The following is a 19,952-nucleotide window of genomic DNA, read 5'->3' on the forward strand; positions in this document are numbered from 1 at the left end:
GAGCTTTGTTATCTCTCCAACAGTGGTGTGAACAAGATTTTCATTTAGAGTAAGCACTAGGTGCGAAAATAATATTAAATCCTTACAACGCCAAAACCCTTAGATGGAGGCAAAGCAGCAGTGCTTTTAATTTTATGCATATAGATTGCATACCACTGCTCCTAAAGTCCCAAAACCATGATCTGAAATGCAAACTTGCCTCGATGACGTAGGTACATAGCTGTAGTAGAAGCATGGGCTAACTGTCTTTCAGCTTTTCATTACGAAGAACTTTCTAATAAGCTAGACCACAATGAAATATCATGAAAGCTTCACTTTACTCGATATTTACTCGTATTTATAAGTTTACCACTTTCATCTATTTAATTAATGTTAAACCAATTTAATAAGTTAATGAATACCTAATTGGTTTTTCTTATTATACTATTCTTGAATCGTGAAAGCCATTTTTTTCCATTGAAGAAAGAATTTTTTAATATCAGTTTCGGAGATTTCCGCCTGATAGTTCCAAACAAACAATCAAAATAATCGTTCCTCTTTAATGGAGATAACATTGTAGAATCAGAGGATACTTCGAATCACCAGTGCTGTTTTTACATGACACTGACCTGACATGTCATTTTAATATTTTATTAACATTTTGCTGCAATTATTAAAATTACGTAAACACTCAATGTTTTTTACAATCCCTCAAGGTTGCCTGACATATTTATTATTTATATGTTTAAGAGCAATTTATCAGTTTTACAATTTTATACCTGGTTATTTCGTAAAAATCATTAATTAATTGTAACCCCAATAAATCATTATCTATCGAAGCAATGGCACACACAAAATTGCAACATTTAACAAAAAATACCACATCATAACAGTTGTGTTCAAGAGTCTCTATACGGAATTACATCTCGAATCTGAACTTCTCAGCAGAACCTTAGAATCCTTATAGATAGTCAACTGACGTATCATAAGTGCTTGTAATCTGAGCATACTTGAAATAAATGAACTTTGTTTTTTTTTAATAGGTTTCCCGTTTATCAATAGCACGTACAGGATTAAGTGTTGAGACAAATATTTTAGCATTCCATGGATATTCACCTTGCGGTTGCCGGGTCCATTTTGGAAAAGAGAAAAACTCCGAGGAAAGCCCTAGAGTTGTGACCCGGTTGTAGGGAGTACCTGTATAACAAGCCACACTTATCGGCTCGTGTTGGTCACCCTGCTCACTGCCCAGCCCAATTTGATAGGATCTTACTAGAGCAACTTTGGATATCCTAATATAGAACTTACTGCAGTTTTAAAGAGGCCAAAGTCTTCAAGCAGGTTACAGAGAGATTTTGCTGGTAGGTATACCTGTAAACAAGAAAAAAATTTACTCGGTTTTTTCAATACAAAGAGTAACAAGTGCATAAATTGATTGAATAAGGAAAAATGCATGGCGCGAAACACTTTACGATACACTTTACACGATTATAAGAATGTAAGTTACGTTTACGATTATAGTCACAACAACAACATTCACGACATTTAAAAAAGTATTCCGGAAATACGATCATAAAATGACGCTTATTAATTCCGTGATACGCATGTTCTATCTGTGACGTATCAAGTAAATAACGCCTTTAAGGGATATTTTAAGTATATTATTTTCTCAGTTTAGTATAGGTACTGCCATTTCAAATGCCCTGCCCATCTTTGCCTTAATATTGATGAGGTAGATGCTTAGGGTAAGGTTATTACAGTAGGTGTCTATATGTAATACATTTATATTGCTACAAAATGTATTTAACTCTATTGCTACAAAAATCTTATTTTTCATAGCAATGACATGACAAAATTACCACAATTATGTATTTAGCAAACACGCTTTTGCAACTAAAATAGCGTAATTTAATTAAAATGACACACTGTAATATATAACCTTCCCAAGAAAAGAGCTAGCGAGACTTATTAAACGAGACCTCGCACTGCCTTTTTAGGTTTTATTAGGTATATTTTAAGGTTTTATTTAATGATTATATTTTAATGACTCAGGCGTGTAAACTCTGTAGGTACCAAGAAATCAAAAATTTCGTGAAAATTTGGACGCCCCTGAACGGGAAGACATTGTACTTATCTACCTATAATTCAATTGTTTGTCATTTTTCACCACTTGTTATATGCAAATTATGATTTGATTTGCACTCACTAGAGCAGGTAAAGCGGCAAAAATTGCCCCAAAATATGAACGATATAGGTACCTGTATATAACAAGCAACGAACACTCAATCTCTTCTCTGTCTTAATCTAGTCGCTCATATCTTATAGTCTCATACCTACTCTACAAGTTAAGTAGAGTACCTTTAACCTATTAATTTGTCTCGACCTATCTGTCCATATGTGGGGAAAGTCTACATTCCAACAAATTGCTATGGAAATCTACCTAATTCTTTATAGCTGACATTTCACCAGTGAATTATAAATAATCCCTGGCAAGAGGCCCAATATAAGCTACTACTATGTATGAATTACATCCACAAATAGTCGTGCAAATATAATCGTACAATGGTACTTTTTTAAAGTTTGACGCATAATATGACGTATCAGATTTGTATCTATTGACGTCATAAACACTCTACCAACAACAACAATATACAATTAGGTACCTACGAACAACAATACGCGAAATTGATAGAAATACGCTTTGTGCTAATATTTAGTGCGCTGCTAATCAATCTGGAAATCCAATGCCAATTTATAAAAAATGCAGATTGTTATAAAGAATTAAAAAAAAATGAACAGGTTCGTAAAATCCCTGATCATCAGGAATTTCCCGGACCTCTACGTTTTATGAAAAGGTGATTTTCTCTGAGCACAGAATTTTTTAAGCACTGACTTAAATAGGCTGATCATAATAAAGGTGATATTACTATGGTGCAACTCTGCATAATAATATACGTAATAAATATCTTTAAAATAATTTGGCAACGCAAATTATCATTATAGCCGCTTTTAGCACCTTGCTTTATTTTAAGTAATTTATTTGGTTTTGTTTTATGATTTTTTTTTTCTTGTTGTTATTAATAAAATTCTGTCCTTCTGAATTTCTTAATTTTAGTAGATACGCTGTCTAATTTATACTTTTCTTTATGTTTTAGTAGTTGAACTATAACTTTATATACTTAGTTGTGTCAAAATCTTGCAATTTTTCCCAGGCTCCAAATAACAGAACTGAATTTTTTGTTGATTTTTTCTTGATTGTTACACCGCTAATGAGACCGCAGATACCCAAATAGCATTAGAGCAGTGTGGCAAGTCTATGCTGACAAATAACTGACTGACTATTTACATATGAAAGAAACAAACTAAAGAAATTTATTTTTAAGACAAACACATATGAAGAAATAGGACAGATTTTTAAAGGCGGATATGGAAACTATGTATGAAAGTCTTATCATTGAAGCTAGAAGGGTCAGGATATTTAACGCCCACCATTCTTCTTCTTTCTTTCTTCTTGTAGGTGTTTCCCTCGAACTAAAGACGTTCATGTAAAACCAAGTGTTTTGAACTTAACAACGTCAACTGACACATTTTACATTCCAACAACGACTCTTAATGTTTATCATTAACTGCTTCACTTTTTACGGATTCGAGGCTTGGTCGTTAACTATTGGCCCAAAGTCTTCTGCGGATCTTATATATCGAATCAGATATATAGATCCGCAGAAGAACAAAAGTCACTGACATAGCGCAGATATGATGATCTTGTAGCGTGATCTTGATAAATGAATTATCTGATTTAAAATTTTTTCAATTCGCACCTGAGTTTGATCCATTTCCCAGCACTTACACCAGACCACACAAACTAGTTGCAGAACATCCTCGCCTCAGTTATAACGCATTTCCCTCGATTTCTATGACCGTGAATCAATTACCCAAGTACACTACACTACAGTGCAGTATTGTTTATGTTTTTCATCGACACGCGATTTGTGTTAAACGGGGGAAGCGAAATGGAAAACAATTTAAATAAATCTTATGAATGCAATTTTCTCAATCGCTCGACTGATGAACGGATATCCTAAACAATCAAATAACTATGTAGCATGAAAATAATATTGTACAACTATCAGCACAAAATACATACTTAATAGGATACGATTATAACCTATTGATGACCTTTTCAGCTGGCCTTGGCTTGTTAAGTTAGATGTCCTAGATTTCCAACTCAATTTAAGGGTTCCTAATTGAGTAATTGGTTTTGGTCTTCGTTAATAATTATAATATTATAATAATAATTAGAAAGAACACTTTAAAGATTTTGAAAGAACCTGAGAATTTCCAGAAGGAGAAATAATAAAAATTATCTTTGAAGTCTGTGATTCTTTTCCCCCTATTAGCTCCTCACGCTGGAGTACTTACATTTTTATCATAATATGGGGTCTCCTACTATATCACCTAATTCTGATATGTAGGTAATATAATAATCTACTAGGTCCACGCGACGCTCAATTAAATCTACAGCACCCTTAACGTTGGACTATCTATGGCCATTGCCACGAATCCATGTAAATATTCCCCATTCAAATCTGAATAAGGCTCAAGAATTTATATAAATATTTATAAGGCACATATTTATCTTGATATGGATAGAACATTTTGTATGCTACAAGAAAAGTAAGAATTTATTAAGTATCATGTATTTCAAATAAGAAAAACCCATCAATGTGGATTCGTAACACAAAATAAAATGGCCTTGCCCTATTATGGCCTATTATATCAAAAGTGCTAAGTGCTAGTAGAGTAGGTAACTGATTATAGTTATCGCGTGTAACATCTAGGTAATTTCTAATTACCTATTCTAATAACGAGTAGATATAATAATTTGTTCTAACAGAACGACAAAGTACGTAAATACTAATAACCATGCCGTGATCGCTTGCTCATAATTGTTGTGTTAAACAAAAAATAAACAAACTTCTACCCGATGTTATGCTATTAGAGATACTTCATCATCGTCATTATCAACTTTATATTCAGCTCACTGCTGAGCTCGAGTCTCCTCACATAATGAAATGGGTTATACTATATAAACGTATAACGTACTCTCCGCTTGCACCAGACTGCTATTGGAAATTTCTTGGTGACCTGATAGAAGGAGGGTAGTTCACGTACACGTAGACTAATTTGTAACGGCAGGCATTAAACTAAGACTCGTTCTATCTCCTACATTCTTCTAGCCCTAGACTCTGGCAGACGTTGTTACAGGCTGATGCGGTCACAAAAGGGTGTCCACAGCAAATACTCAATCAGAGAAGAATCGTGACGGCAAGCTTTGCCGGGACGGCGAAGTCTAGACATTGCGTCGCGACCATAACGATTTACGGAGAGGTTAATTCATTTCTCACGGTCGTTCACACAGAATACATGTTGGTACGAGCACTTTTTGACCAAAGTCTAAATTTGGGTTAAGGTTAAACAACTGAATTATTTTGTCATTAAGGTTATACCTTCAAATAATCTGAAGATACTTGGTTTTAGTGATAAACTTGAAACGAGACAACTAATGGTACGTATTTGTTCACAGAGTCATTGTACGGAAAGGAGTCTATTACTATAAAGAGCCCGTTATTATAGAAACAAAATGGAAATGAAAATGACGAAGTTAGAAAAATGGAAAGAGGAAGCGCCCACAAACTGCTATGCGTGTTGTACTGCCGCGCTAAAGGAAGAAAATGATACGCCAGATCAGTTTGGAAGGTCATGGCGAGGAAGGTTGTCACCTCTATTCTGGAGGGTGCCAATATTCGTGTGGTCGGTTGCCATCATTTCCTGGTCGACGGCGTACTTCTGGGGACCTCGAGAAATGTTCTTGCTGTACATGACGCATTGGGGATTGATTCTCATTTTCCTCGAGTCACTTTTCGGAATCATAGTTACTGTAAAGAAAATTAATGGCAGTTTACCTGGTAAGTTTGACCTAGCTTAGATGCGGTAAACGGATTTTTAATCATCATTATCACCCATGTTCGGCTCACTGCTGAACTCGAGTCTCCTCTCAGAAAAAGAGGCCAATAGTCCACCACGCTGGCCCAATGCGGATTGGCATACTTCACACACGCAGAAAATTAAGAAAATTCTCTGGTATGCAGGCTTGCTCACGATGTTTCTTGTTTGAGACACCTGATATTTAATTTCTTAAAATGCACACAACTTAAGGAGGTGCATGCCCCGAATCAGATTCAAACCTACACCCTCTGGAATCGGAGGCAGAGGTCCATTGGGCTATCACAGCTCGGATTTTTAATGATATGGCCGAAGTCGATAAACCACTACAGCTATTTTTTTATTATTATTACCAAAATTAACAAAGTGTAGTGTTTGCTGTTCTAGCCCAGGATCCGTGGAGCATTATTACAATTTATTACTATCCAGTTAATTTTTCGTGAGTTATCTTGAGACACTCAACTTTATATTTACGAAAATTCTTGATTCTGGTATTTAACTGGGTTACCAGGTAATAAAATTTTCTGAGCGTCGGAACGAGATAATGTACCACGCAATTTGTAGGACATTGTAGCTGTTCAGTAAAAAAAACAGCTAGTTAGTAACAACTTTTAATAACCTCGTTTTTGATACAAGTTGGGAAAAGGGGAGTTTACCTTTTGTTGTTCATAGCTCGTATTACATATATATATCAGCCGCTGGATGCTGGCTGCTCGCGATGAGGCATATGCCCAGCAGTGGACATAACTCGGCTGATAACGATGATAATGATAATGATAAATAGATCAACCAGAGTTCTTTCAGTATTTCCGTTTAAGAATTGCATGTTATATTCCTTGAGCTAATAATGATGAGTTCTCCTAGATACTAGCGACTACATAATTGCAAAACGCAAATAGCCAACGCTCCCATTCTGCTAACAAAATTAATGTTATTGGCACACGGCGTCATCAATCCCGGCAACAGTGCGTAGGTACTCGTACACGATATAGTTGACCTGCATTAGAAAGTATATAGGATATATGCATAGGATAGGGCAATATTTAATGTATTAGCCATCGATATAGAATAGGTGACGAATCTTCTAGGTAAACGCGCTCTATCTTAGACCTCATCGTCACTTTCCATCAGGTATGAGTCAAACGTGAAAAATACCGCTTGACACGTAGACAGACCTATCCTATCTTAATACATCGATGGTATTAGTTTATTCAAACTCAACATCATCCGTGCGATTCCGGTATTTTACACTCGTCGGCGAACTGTTCGCCTATCTTATTCGAATTTAAACTTTATGTTTGCAGAATACTAAGATTAAAATGTACTTTTTCGTCTCTTACAAAGAAGTTACCGTGATAATGAACTCACGTGAGTTCTAACTTTACAGAATTGTTAAGCAGCTACATTGTACTGCAAGAAACAAAAATAAACTATAAAGCCTGTCATTATGTATGCTATTTGTTTTTTACAGTTGTTTCTTTTTTATACCATTCATAATATCCTACTCAGTTAATCTACATAACAATTGAATAACATAATTACACAAATAATACCTATGTTTCTTGCTAATATACATAGAAGAGAAAAAATATGACCGCATTTATAGTTACTTCGTTATTATACAAACAATATTTTTTGGTAGGTATGGATATAATGACAGTAATTTAGAACAATTAAATATTTATTTAATGTGTAAGGTTAATTAAGTTTTTTTCAGTCATTGAGTGTGTTCGTGAAGTTGTGTATATTATTACCTATAACAAAGCATTTAAAAGCAATAAACAACGTCAAAGATGAGGCTATGCGGACGTAATGTCGGTACATACTCGTAAATGCGTGTATTGCATAGTAAAATCGGCCTCGCTGTCCGTTAAGAAGCAAGGTCTATGACTGATTCTTTATCAAACAGTAACGATTAGTAATTGTGATAAAATATGTATAATATTTTGATGATTGATCACTTTTCCACACAATTAACATGATAAAAATACCCGTTTTTATACATTTCTTTATCTAAATGTGCTAATATGCCAAATATACCAATTCTTTCAATTAAGTAGGTACCTAGATTTAATCTTGTAAGCACATTTTTTGAGAGATTAGCTTGTGATTTTATTTGGGATAGGATCTAAGTTGTGTAAGTAAATAAATCTATACTAATATTATAAAGCTGAAGAGTTTGTTTGTTTGTTTGATTGATTGAACGCGCTAATCTCAGGAACTACTGGTCCGATTTGAAAAATTCTTTTAGTGTTAGATTGCCCATTTATCGAGGAAGGCTATAGGCTATATATTATCCCCATTTTCTTACGGGAACCACGCGGATGAAACCGCGCAGCGTCAGCTAGTAAATAAATAAAGTTGCTTACACCATTCGAATAATATACCCATACACACAACACCTAGTCGTTGAATCTAAATGTTCTAACGCAGACAAGTAGATTTATCGACGACAGCACATCACATAAATATTTTTATAGTTGTTTAATGAAAACAGCTCTTGTTATATCTAATTGTTATGTTATCATCAGTACGTATTGTCTTCCGAGGCTTATGTATCATAGGTCTTCTGTATGACCAACACTCTAACGCTGATACAGGTACCTACAGATATGTTTTCATTTTGTTCTGATATGAGGATTCTATCCTACAGCTGAATACTCAATAGACCAACGAGGTACCTACTTTATTACAACAATTATTACGAAACCAAATTCTAATTGGCTAAACTCGTAGTAACTATATGAACAACAAAAACCTTCAGATGATGGGCATGCCTAATGTCTATTAGAAATAATAACAGTTAAAATGTAATAATAGTTATATTAAACCACAATTAGCGTACAAAAATTGAGAGATTTTATCGCAATATCAATTTTAATGCCATTATGTTGCATTGCAACACAAAAACCAGCAATTATGAGAATGTGAGTGGCTGACCGTGAAAATAGTAACATAAACGAGAGACACGTTTTTTCGGAATACATAATAATCTGACATGTGAGCTGATCTTGAATGAGAAATCAATATCTTTTATGTTATCAAGGTCTCACGCGATAAAAGTGGTAAACTTTATTTCGACCTTTCCTTAATTGGTGTAACAGGTTTGTGCTTCATAACTATCACATAATATTAATAGCCGAATTTTAGTATCGTGACAAATTGGACGAGTTATATTATAAGTTAATAACAAATGAAAAGATATACTCACTTATTATATTTTTCTAAGCACAAAACCTTAAATTCAACAGATTTTAATTTTTAGTTTTTTCAGATTTTAGTTTGGTTTTGGACCTAGGTTAGTACCAACCTAATTAGGTAGGTACCATCTTACAGCCGTTTTCAATAACCTACTCAAATTTACGGATAGATAGCTATCCTCGATTATCTAACAGTCAAACTATCTTTACATAGTCAAACTATCTGTTATTGAAAAGCAGATATGGACAGAAAGATAGATTTTTCTTAACTTTAGTAAGCGCAATTGCGGATAGATAGGTTATTGAAAACGGCCGTAAGCTGTATTAGCAACATATTGAATAATTATTATGTTAATCACTTATATGTCAGACATATACGACGAAGATCGTATTTGATCGTTCGTAACAAACAAGCTCGCATCGATTTTAATACTGTTTAAGATATTGTCAGAATAGATTTGCTTAATAATCTGAGATGATATCTATTAAATGCCTCGATATGGCATTCTTTCGATCAAGGTAAATGCCTCCTTGTCCTTGGTCATTCACATGCGTCAACTTGGAATGTTTCGGATCCAAAATGTTGAAACACATGTCGTCTGCATAAAATATAAACCCACAAATAAACAATAGAATGTGAACTTATTAATTTTCATTTTAAAAAATCCTCTGTCTCTATGACCATTTGGAAAGGAAGAAAACTGATCTGCTTGTTTATTCACTAACATTGGTGGATATACACTAAAAGGGGAACGCTCACCTCACTTGAAAATAATTATGATGTATAAATAAAAATATGGTTAAACAATAGGCTAATAAAAGTATATTTCTTGAAAAATCATTTTTTTTGTCAATCTTCTTGCTCAAAAAGTTCGCTGTATTGTTTTTTTCTGTTAACAACAAGCTTAAGAAAACGAACAAACAAACCAATCATGAGACTTCAAAAAATATTGTAAATCTCAGGTCAACGATCTTAGCTTGTCCCGGTTGTGAACAAATTAATGATAAATTAAAAATGTCGTAAAACGTTGTAACAAACTTTTTTTTGATAATGTGATGTGTGATGTGATTTTATTATTAAAGTAAAATTATTAAGATTGTTTTGGATATACGAGTAAGTAAATTGCCGGGTAGGGTAGCCCTTGGCCATTGTTAGAAATTCTTAAGTAGAAAGAAAGAAAGAAAATAAATTTATTCAAATCTAAAAGTTACAGACAGTCAGTACCCTATCCTTATGACAGCATGTCCGTCTGTAACCCTTAAAAAGAAAGGGGGTGTACAGCTCAGCAAATGCCGTGCACTACATACAAGTCACGTGATTTCGTATTCACTAAGATCAAATAAATAACCAGTGTTTTTGCTATTGTGATTTTCGTTATGATTATTATATGTAGGTATACGATTTTCATCTTATATGATGATGCTAATCATATAAGGTAGCGAACATACGTGAAGTTAGTGAATTGGCCGGCAGGTTTAAAAGACATAGCAAATGTTTTTTTTGAAAGGATAGCAACGACACTGAGTATAAGTATGTCACGATTGTTAAAAGAATTCCTTCGTATTTCAGATGACAAAGGGCTGCCTTGGTATGTCAGGACATATTGGGTGTTGTACAACATCACTGTTCCCGTGGCTTTCCTCATCACGCTCTTCTACTGGGCCGTTTTAAGAGCACGTACGTATCTACGGTTATTTAGAAAATAAATTCTTAACTCAGTATTAGAAACGATTTCAATTAAATTCCATGTATTTATATCACGAAGATATCAAGTGAGCAGGTAGTCGCTTGATATAGACGGCTCAAAACCGTGTTGCTTGAAAGTCCTTTTTTTTTTATTTTTTTACAAGTTTTTTACAAGGGCTACCTTGACTACAATCTCACCTGATGGTAAGTGATGATGCAGTCTAAGATGGAAGCGGGCTAACTTGTTAGGAAGAGGATGAAAATCTACACCCCTTTTCGGTTTCTACACGACATCGTACTGGAACGCTAAATCGCTTGGCGGTACGTCTTTGTCGGTAGGGTGGTAACTAGCCACGGCCGAAGCCTCCCACCAGCCAGACCTGGACCAATTAAGAAAATCTCAAATGGCCCAGCTCCATCGAACCCAGGACCTCCGTTTTGTAAATCCTCCGCGCATACCACTGCGCCACGGAGGCCGTCAAAAAAAGTCCGGCCACTCAAAGATTGCATTTCTGACAGGTCGTCTGACAGGTCGTGATCGAATGGGCGATGTAACTTAACCTTAATAATATTAAAAATAATATAATTATGCCAACTTTCAATAAACGTATTAATTTTGGGCTGAAATTATTAACAATTAATTAATTACCAAATATAAAAAGGTGACATTGATAGGTGTCAGAAATATAATCTCTGAGCGGCCGGACTTTAAGAGGGGACTATGTTCAAGTGGATGTCTATCGGCTGATAAGCATGTGCATTATCAGCTTATGTTAACGGCACACTACAGGGTACTAATGGAAGGCTTCGGCCGTGGCTAGTCACCACCCTACCGGCAAAGACGTACTGCCAAGCGAGTTAGCGTTCCGGTACGATGCAGTGTAGAAACTGAAAGGGGTGTGGATTTTCATCCTCATACTAACAAGTTAGCCCGTTTATATCTAAAATTGCATCGTCACTTACCATCAGGTGAGATTGTAGTCAAGGGCTTACTTGTAAAGAATTAAAAAAAATACAAGGGTCAGACCTCACTCCTCACTCCTCACACGTCAAGGGACATATAAGCTTCTATATAGAGGGACATAGAGACCCAACACGCTGCTCCAATGCAGGTTAGCAAGCTTAGGGTGATTTCATTTACGACCACTAAATTCATTAACGACCACTATCAGCTGTTAATATCATGACCATAACCGACGGCTTAATGATGAAAATATAAAAGGTACTCTCCAAGGGCTGAAAAACTCAGTACCTCATAAAGCCCGAAGAGGATTTGAACCCATGACTCGAAGACTCATAGGCTAACCACTGGACCATCGAGGCAGTTAATGGTTAAATCTAAAATTATGATTATTTACAGCAGGAAAGAAAATAAACTACGCCCCAAACCCGATACTAGACGTGATGCTGCACGGCGTGAACTCGGGCCTGATGTTTGTGGAGCTGATGATGTCTGCGCACCCCAGCCGGCTGCTCCACGTCATGCAGCCGCTGTACTTCGCGCTGGCGTACCTCTTGTTCACCGTCGCTTATTATATCTCTGGTGGACTCGACCCGTAAGTATATATAAGCTTTATTCTAAAACACACAGCGGGCGATGGAGCGAGCTATGTTAGGAGTATCTCTGCGTGATCGAATCAGAAATGAGGAGATCCGCAGAAGAACCAAAGTCACCGACATAGCTCAGCGAGTTGCGACGTTGAAGTGGCAATGGGCGGGGCACATAGTACGAAGAGCCGATGGACGTTGGGGTCCCAAAGTGCTGGAATGGCGACCCCGCACTAGTAAGCGCAGTGTTGGCCGCCCCCTCACCAGGTGGACTGACGATATCAAGCGAGTCGCAGGGATTCGCTGGATGCAGATGGCTCAGTATCTAAAGGTAGATGGACATACAGCCTTATTCCTGATATAGAAGAATGGACCAGCAGGAGGCATGGCCGAATGACATATCGACTTACACAGTGCTTTACTGGAGATGGCGTTTTTATGTGCTATCTTGCAGGTATTGGTAAAAGACCAGATGCCACATGCATGTACTGTAAGAATACAGATGATGCGATGCACACCATCTTCCACTGCGTAAAGTGGGAACATGAAAGACGAGAAGTTTCTGCAAAGGTGGGCGATATTAGTGTACAAAATTTGGTATCTAAAATGCTGGAATCTGATAAAAATTGGAATGTTATCAGTAATTTCCTTGAGGATATTATTAGGGAAAAGGAAAAGGAGGAAAAGAGGAGGAAAATAACAAGAACTTAAGACAGACAAAAATGTTACCGTGTTATAGGCTGAAAGGCGGGTACACGGCTAACAGGGCGATAGGAGGGGTTTTAGCCGGTAGGAGTCCGGCACTACCCTTTAGGGTGTCCATGAGGATTTCCCCTCCTGAAGAAGAAAAAAAAAAAAAAAAAAAGATGGCTCAGTATCGTGATGTTTGGAAGTCCCTACAAAAGGCCTATGTCCTGCAGTGGACGTCCATCGGCTGATATGATGATGATGATGATTCTAAAACAGCCCCCCTAGCCAAGTGGCACGTCTATTCTCTACATTATTTCATTACATTATCAACCCATATTCGGCTCACTGCTGAGCTCGAGTCTCCTCTCAAAATGAGAGGGGTTAGGCCTTAGTCCACCACACTGGCCCAATGCGGATTGGCAGACTTCACACACGCAGAGAATTAAAAAAAATTCTCTGGTACGCAGGTTTCCTTCTTCACCGTTTGAGACACGTGATATTTAATTTCTTAAAATGCACACAACTGAAAAGCTGGAGGTGCATGCCCCGGGCCGGATTTGAACTCACACCCTCCGGAATCGTAGGCAGAGATCATATCCACTGGGCTATCACAGCTCTCTTTCTCTCTCCTCTACATTATGCATTTTTCTATCGAAGCGTTAGCGATCGTAGATCGTAAAAAAAGTCGACGTGCCACTTGGCTAGGGGGGGCTGGTCTACAAAATTAAAAAAAACCAAGCTTCAAAATTTTCATCAATCATCATCAATTTATTTCAAGTAGACTCTTAGTTTGACAGCTAGGGTGACAGCGAAAGGGTGACAGCTATGAAAAGCCGGCTATGTACTCAACTTGCACTTTCAAAAATCATACATTATCATACGAGTAGTTTACCTACAATTAAAAAAAAGAATCATCCAATTCGGTAGTCGTCTTCGTATAATCGTATAATAACATCATGAATATAAACACACATTCAAATTCATAACCTCCTCCTATTTTTTAGATAGATTAAAAATTACAATTTTTTTTATCTCACCTCATTCCTCAATGTGTGTGTTTCTAATAGGTAATCAAAATGTTTTTGTTTTATCTTCACAGAAAACATACTTTCTTGACTTCATATGGTCTTGACTTATATGACACCGGTTTTAGACATAATCCAGTTATTGATAGTAAGGTAGTTGGGATGCAACTTTACATAAAAAGTGGGTAGATAAAAAACAGATAACCCAGAACCACAAAGTACGGCGAGTAAGGCGAAGACAACAAAAAGGCGATTTAACGGGAAATAGCGATGTCTGCTAAGCATCTATATTATTGGGAAAAAAAAAGTGTGTCAGCTCCGACGCACGAATGGAGTTTACTCTTTTCAATAGCAACGCCTGAAAAGTGAAAGGTGCGCAACCGAGGTGCAGCGCTGCGTGCGCGCCCGCCAACAGCGTGCACGTGCGTGCGGACGCGCTAGGCATGTGCACGCTATGGCGGCTACGTACGGTGAAAGGTGCGCAGAATAGGTTGCGCACAAAAAACGTACCGAGGGGTATAAATGAAAAATCGATTGTTAAGGAGTAAACTCCAATAAGTTATGAAATGACATGCGTTACGTTTTTTGTGCGCAACCTATTCTGCGCACCTTTCACCGTGCGCTGTGCCGCCAACAACTTGCACATCGCACCCATGTGCACGCTGTAGGCGGGTGCGCACGCCGCGGCCTGCTGCACCTCGGTTGCGCACCTTTCACTTATAAGGCGCGAGTATTGAGACGTGCTTCGAGCTAGCTTTTTGTTTTTTTTAACATACACACTTTTTTTGTTGGTAAACAGTGCACATCGAGTAGGGCTTTAGTAATACTTATGTTAAAGAAGACTAAATGTATAGAATTGTTAAATAACTAATAGACTTTATAATATACTTCACATTATATATTTTACTCTTACAATGTATGATATAATCATTAAACAAACAAGCCCAATAACATATAGTATACATATATGCTGTATAGGTATAGTCGCCTATACAGCATACCCCATGTACGTCTCAATACACTCACAGCTAAATTAGAAAGTTGCGCACTAAAGGTGCGCACCAAAAACGTGACACTTTTTCGTTAGTTCAGTTGGTTTTACCCCTCGGATTTTTCTCATACCGGGCGCCTTATATATAAAAAATCGATTCTTAAGGAGTAAACTCCAAAAATAGATATTCACGTCTATTCCAAATTAAATCTTTCGGTAACCAATCGAAATACATAGTTTAAAACTGTTGCTAGTAAAGTCATTAACATTAAAATATTAAAAGAACTGCCAGCTACGGAACTAAGCCGGATACCGTCATTAAAATTTCACCTAAATACCAAATGAAAATGTAGTTGTCCATGACTTCAATTTTTCGTACCATTTAGAAACAGGTTACAACTTTAAAAGTAAAATATATATACCTTAGACTTGATATTTAGTCTAAATGCTCGCAAATATGAGAAATGTACTTATATCGGAAATTGTAATTAGCATACTAAATTGTGTGGCCCAGTTTTCGATTGATCTAAAACTCAAATGGCCATATTAAGTACTTACCTACTCAGGTTTTCCAATAGTACTTAAGTAAGTAATATAATTTTCGTAAAGCACTGCCAATAATATCTACCAATCCATGCTGAATAGATGACAAGATTTCAATATATTGATATTTTTGAGAGATTCGGGTAAATGAGGTCAATATTAACCAATGATTAGGAAAAAGAAACATGTATAACAATCCATAACAGCGCCGCAAAATTGACGATTTAAATCCCTGTAGCTCCTAAAGTAATAATCGCAGATACCCGTATAAAGTTACTTCAACAAAATTGTTTTACTTTTAACATACTCCTAATTTATGTACAGTTTAATAAATTGTCATCACCTCTATTACAAAGATCGATAGATATTAAAATTACTAACAAATATCTAACGATTTCTTGATTGATTGATAATTGATAACAATCTAACAGTCGCACTAACCTCCACAACTTGCAGCTTTCACGAATAGTTTAGCTTCATAAAAATCAGATTAAGCAGAAAATACATAGGTACATATATTTTTTACAAGTCAGTTCAAGATAAGGAAAAGATTCCTATCGGAAACAAAAAAAAGATGGAGATATCCGGTAGTTAAGTACTAAAAAAAGTATCAAAAACTTGATCATGACGTATATAACTTTAATTTATTTTTCTGCGATGTTCATATATTTTTCTGTCGTTATCGCTACTATCTAAGGTCCAAAAGTCAGTACTGGTTAAAATATTCTTGAATTAGAATAGGCAGTAGTCACTAAGGAATAAAATAGCTGAAGACGATCCTAAAACTGGTCATAGCAGTCAATTAAATAATGTACACCGAACGTCTCTCGAAGTCTGACATTTACTTGCTAATTATCTTTCGTCAAGTTACAACAAACATTAAATTATTTGTAGGTCAAACTATAGTCACTAAGTGCGTTTAAAGGACCAATTGGTACCTACGACATTATTTCGAGTTGCGACATGTGATTTGTGTTACCTACTTAATAGGATATCTACCTAATCTATCACTCATCATCATCATCATCATCTGTATTTATCAGAGTTTATATTTGGTATTTATATTGTACGACTATTATTATAATTATTTGCGGTATATCCACTATTTGGTAAATCTGTAGCTACTTATACTAACCGTAATGAAGTTGGGAAGTCGGTAGTGAATACACTTTCGGTCCTAATCATTTCATTATGACCCCTGATACTGATTTTTTTTTTATTTTTTACAAGTTAGTCCTTGACTACAATCTCACCTGATGGTAAGTGGTGATGTAATTTACTAGTAAGATGGCAGCGGGCTAACTTTTTAGAAGGAGGATGAAAATCCACACCCCTTTCGGTTTCTACACGACATCGTACCGGAACGCTTAATCACTTGGCGGTACGTCTTTGTCAGTAGGGTGGTAACTAGCCACGACCGAAGCCTCCCACCAGCCAGACCTGGACTAATTAAGAAAACCTCAATCTCAAGCCCAGCCGGGGATCTAACCCAGGACCTCCGCCTTGTAAATTCACTGCGCATACCACGCCACGGAGGCCGTCAAAAATTGATTGATGTATATTTTTTTTAATTGCTTGTTGGCTGGCTTAATCCATTCAACTCTATGATGTTAGAAACAAAGCATTAATGTATAATTAACTATCAGACACCGGCGACTTCGTCCGTTTGAAAACCTTGACCCTTCTTACTTCAACCTCGAAGAACTAATTTTTAACCATAATTTTTCATCCGATTTCCCTGTCTACAAGGCAGTAGATCATCATCACTTACGACCCATATTCGGCTCACTGTTGAGCACAAGTCTCCTCTCAGAATGTTATTTAATGAGTTAGGCCTAAGTCCACCACGCAGGCCCAATGCAGATTAGGAGACTTCCCACACGAAGATAATTAAGAAAATTCTCAGGTATGCAGGTTTCCCCGCGATGTTTTTTCTTTACCGTTTGAGACACGTGATTTTTAATTTTTTTAAATGCACACGATTGAAAAGTTGGAGGATCATGCCCAGAATCGGATTCGAACCTATGCCCTCCGAATCGAAGGCAGTGGTCATATCTACTAGGCTACGTCTATAAGGCAATAGATACACGTATATTATTATTTTTAAACTTTACGCCTAATACTTTCAGACATCTTGTACAGCAATCATTTCGAGTCCATACGAATCCATGGAATATCTGCTACACATAATATTCATCTTTTCGATTTTGTTTAATTTATTCATACCTACTTATTTTCAAACGATAAGAAAATAATAGGTACATCAGTCGTAACTTGAGAGATTTTTTTATTAGCATTGCCAAGAAATAAGTAAATATCTGTATGTCGTATGTTACGAGTATATTTATTGGTGTCAGAAATGGAGATGCAAATACGATAAGCCATAATATAAGCATATCCTTCCCTTCTTCAAGGGCAAACTAGCAAAAACGGATACAAAAGTTTAGTTACAAGCTGTTTACATAAATAATGTAGTTTTGACAGTTGGTAAAGCAAACCTTGTTCGTATTTGCACTCGTATGTATCTAGTTATCAAACAGACGATGTTTACTGATTTATTGTGGTGTCTAACTTCACGATAGCTCGTCGACTCATATACAGGGTGTTGCGGATTTCCCATAACTTCTAGTTGCTGACAAGTCCACTTATAGGAGCCAAACTGCAGAACTAATTTATTTTTAACTTTTTTTTTTTATTGAGAAAGAATACAATATGGAACTTAAGCTAACTTATCCTAATAACTATACAAATCATGCCCACGTGGAAAAAACTAAAAAAAAAATTTAAAAATTAAAAAATAAAAATAAAATAAAAAAAAAATTAAATTTTCGTTCTTAATTTAAATTATTCCGATTATCCATGTAACAACGCCTTTATCTATTCTTGCATTTTAAAATACGTAATCGTAGTGATACTGGCACTTCGCACTTCACCAGTAAGCTACTTCATGATTTTATCAATTAATAAGTTTTGCTAGGTCATAATATAAGGATGCGATATAAGGGAGACAATTTAAGATCTATTTACAAAAGAAATATTTTTTACTCCGGAAATATTAATTTCAGAACACATGTTCCTTAGACATTTTTAATTAAGAATAACCTTAGAGTTATGGGAAATAGTGCCGAGCATCCTGTATACCACCACCTTTCGATGACGAGTCCGGCCTCTTTACCACTGAGCTATTGAGGCTTAAAAGTTATTATGAAATGACAGACATACACTTTAATTTTATATAAATGGTATTGATGTATAATTTATTCTCTGACTTTGATTAAATGATGAAATATTGCATAGTTATTCGAATGATCTAGGAGCCTGAAATGACCAGACTTTCGTCATTTTGTAAAAGCTGTGTAAATGGCTGACCTATTCACTAAGTTTAGTATATATTAGCAACTTAATATACATATAGATATAAAAATATATTGACATCAAATCAATAATTTTTCATATTCATTTTTCATATTCCGTTATTAATGAAAATCACAATGTCAAGTTAGTAATTTTAAATCAATATGTTGATTGATTAATATTGAATACGAAATCATGTGACTTAACAATCACTAACAATAAGCTAGTTGGTAATATTCGTGTAGGTCGTTCTGTAATTACCAACCGCTACAACCTAATACCATTGCAGTTACTCAAAGTTAAAAAATAGGCCTGCTGAAAATAGGTATAAACCCCCTGTGCAGATAATGATATATTATCTGAACTTCATAGTTATGCGCACTTCTATTTTTAACAATGGTAAACAACGATATTTTGTATTAGAAATAGGGGACTAGCGATTCAAAACTGAGGCCGACAAATGTGCATAATTGTCTTAATTTCGTTTAGTCGCTTATTAGACAACGAAAGTTATTTAAACTCATAATAGATAAATATTGTCTATAATGTCGAGTTGTGTAAACAAGAAATTATGCATGTGTGCGCTTAGTGGAGTCGCTAAATTAGGATTACTTCTTGCGGTGATTTTGTAGGCACGTAACATAATTATTATCTAAAGTATAAAATAATCATATAAAAGTCATCACCGGTAAACGTGTGGACTAACATACGTTTAACTTTTATTAAATGGCAAAGGTCTAACCATTATAGGCTCTAGCTACTTGCTACATGAATAAATCAAATTAGCTATAATAAATTCGTCGAAATAATACTGTAGACATCAAAATTAAGTGTTATCTCGCTAAAACTCTTAAAAAAATCGCTTAACAGATTTGAGTAGGTACCTATTTATTGTTTGCTCTAATACTCCGTACTTTGGAAAAAAATATATA

General features: G+C 35.8%; 1 protein-coding gene across 3 annotated transcripts in view; it reads left to right on the forward strand.

Annotated features, from left to right (window-relative positions):
- LOC112044249 (protein rolling stone) overlaps positions 1 to 19,952 on the forward strand; it is a 28,501-nt gene that overhangs the window by 1,404 nt on the left and 7,145 nt on the right. Inside the window, exons 2-5 of one of the 3 annotated variants that reach the window (XM_052883322.1) lie at positions 5,245 to 5,409; positions 5,564 to 5,945; positions 10,753 to 10,860; positions 12,230 to 12,425. In XM_052883322.1, the coding sequence (XP_052739282.1) occupies positions 5,621 to 5,945; positions 10,753 to 10,860; positions 12,230 to 12,425 (629 nt within the window). In that variant the 5' untranslated portion in view covers positions 5,245 to 5,409; positions 5,564 to 5,620. The remainder of the gene's footprint in view (positions 1 to 5,244; positions 5,410 to 5,563; positions 5,946 to 10,752; positions 10,861 to 12,229; positions 12,426 to 19,952) is intronic. The other 2 variants (XM_024080028.2, XM_024080027.2) reach the window with 2 other exon arrangements.

This window comes from Bicyclus anynana, chromosome 1 (assembly GCF_947172395.1).
Source record: "Bicyclus anynana chromosome 1, ilBicAnyn1.1, whole genome shotgun sequence".
Lineage (NCBI taxonomy): Eukaryota > Metazoa > Arthropoda > Insecta > Lepidoptera > Nymphalidae > Bicyclus > Bicyclus anynana.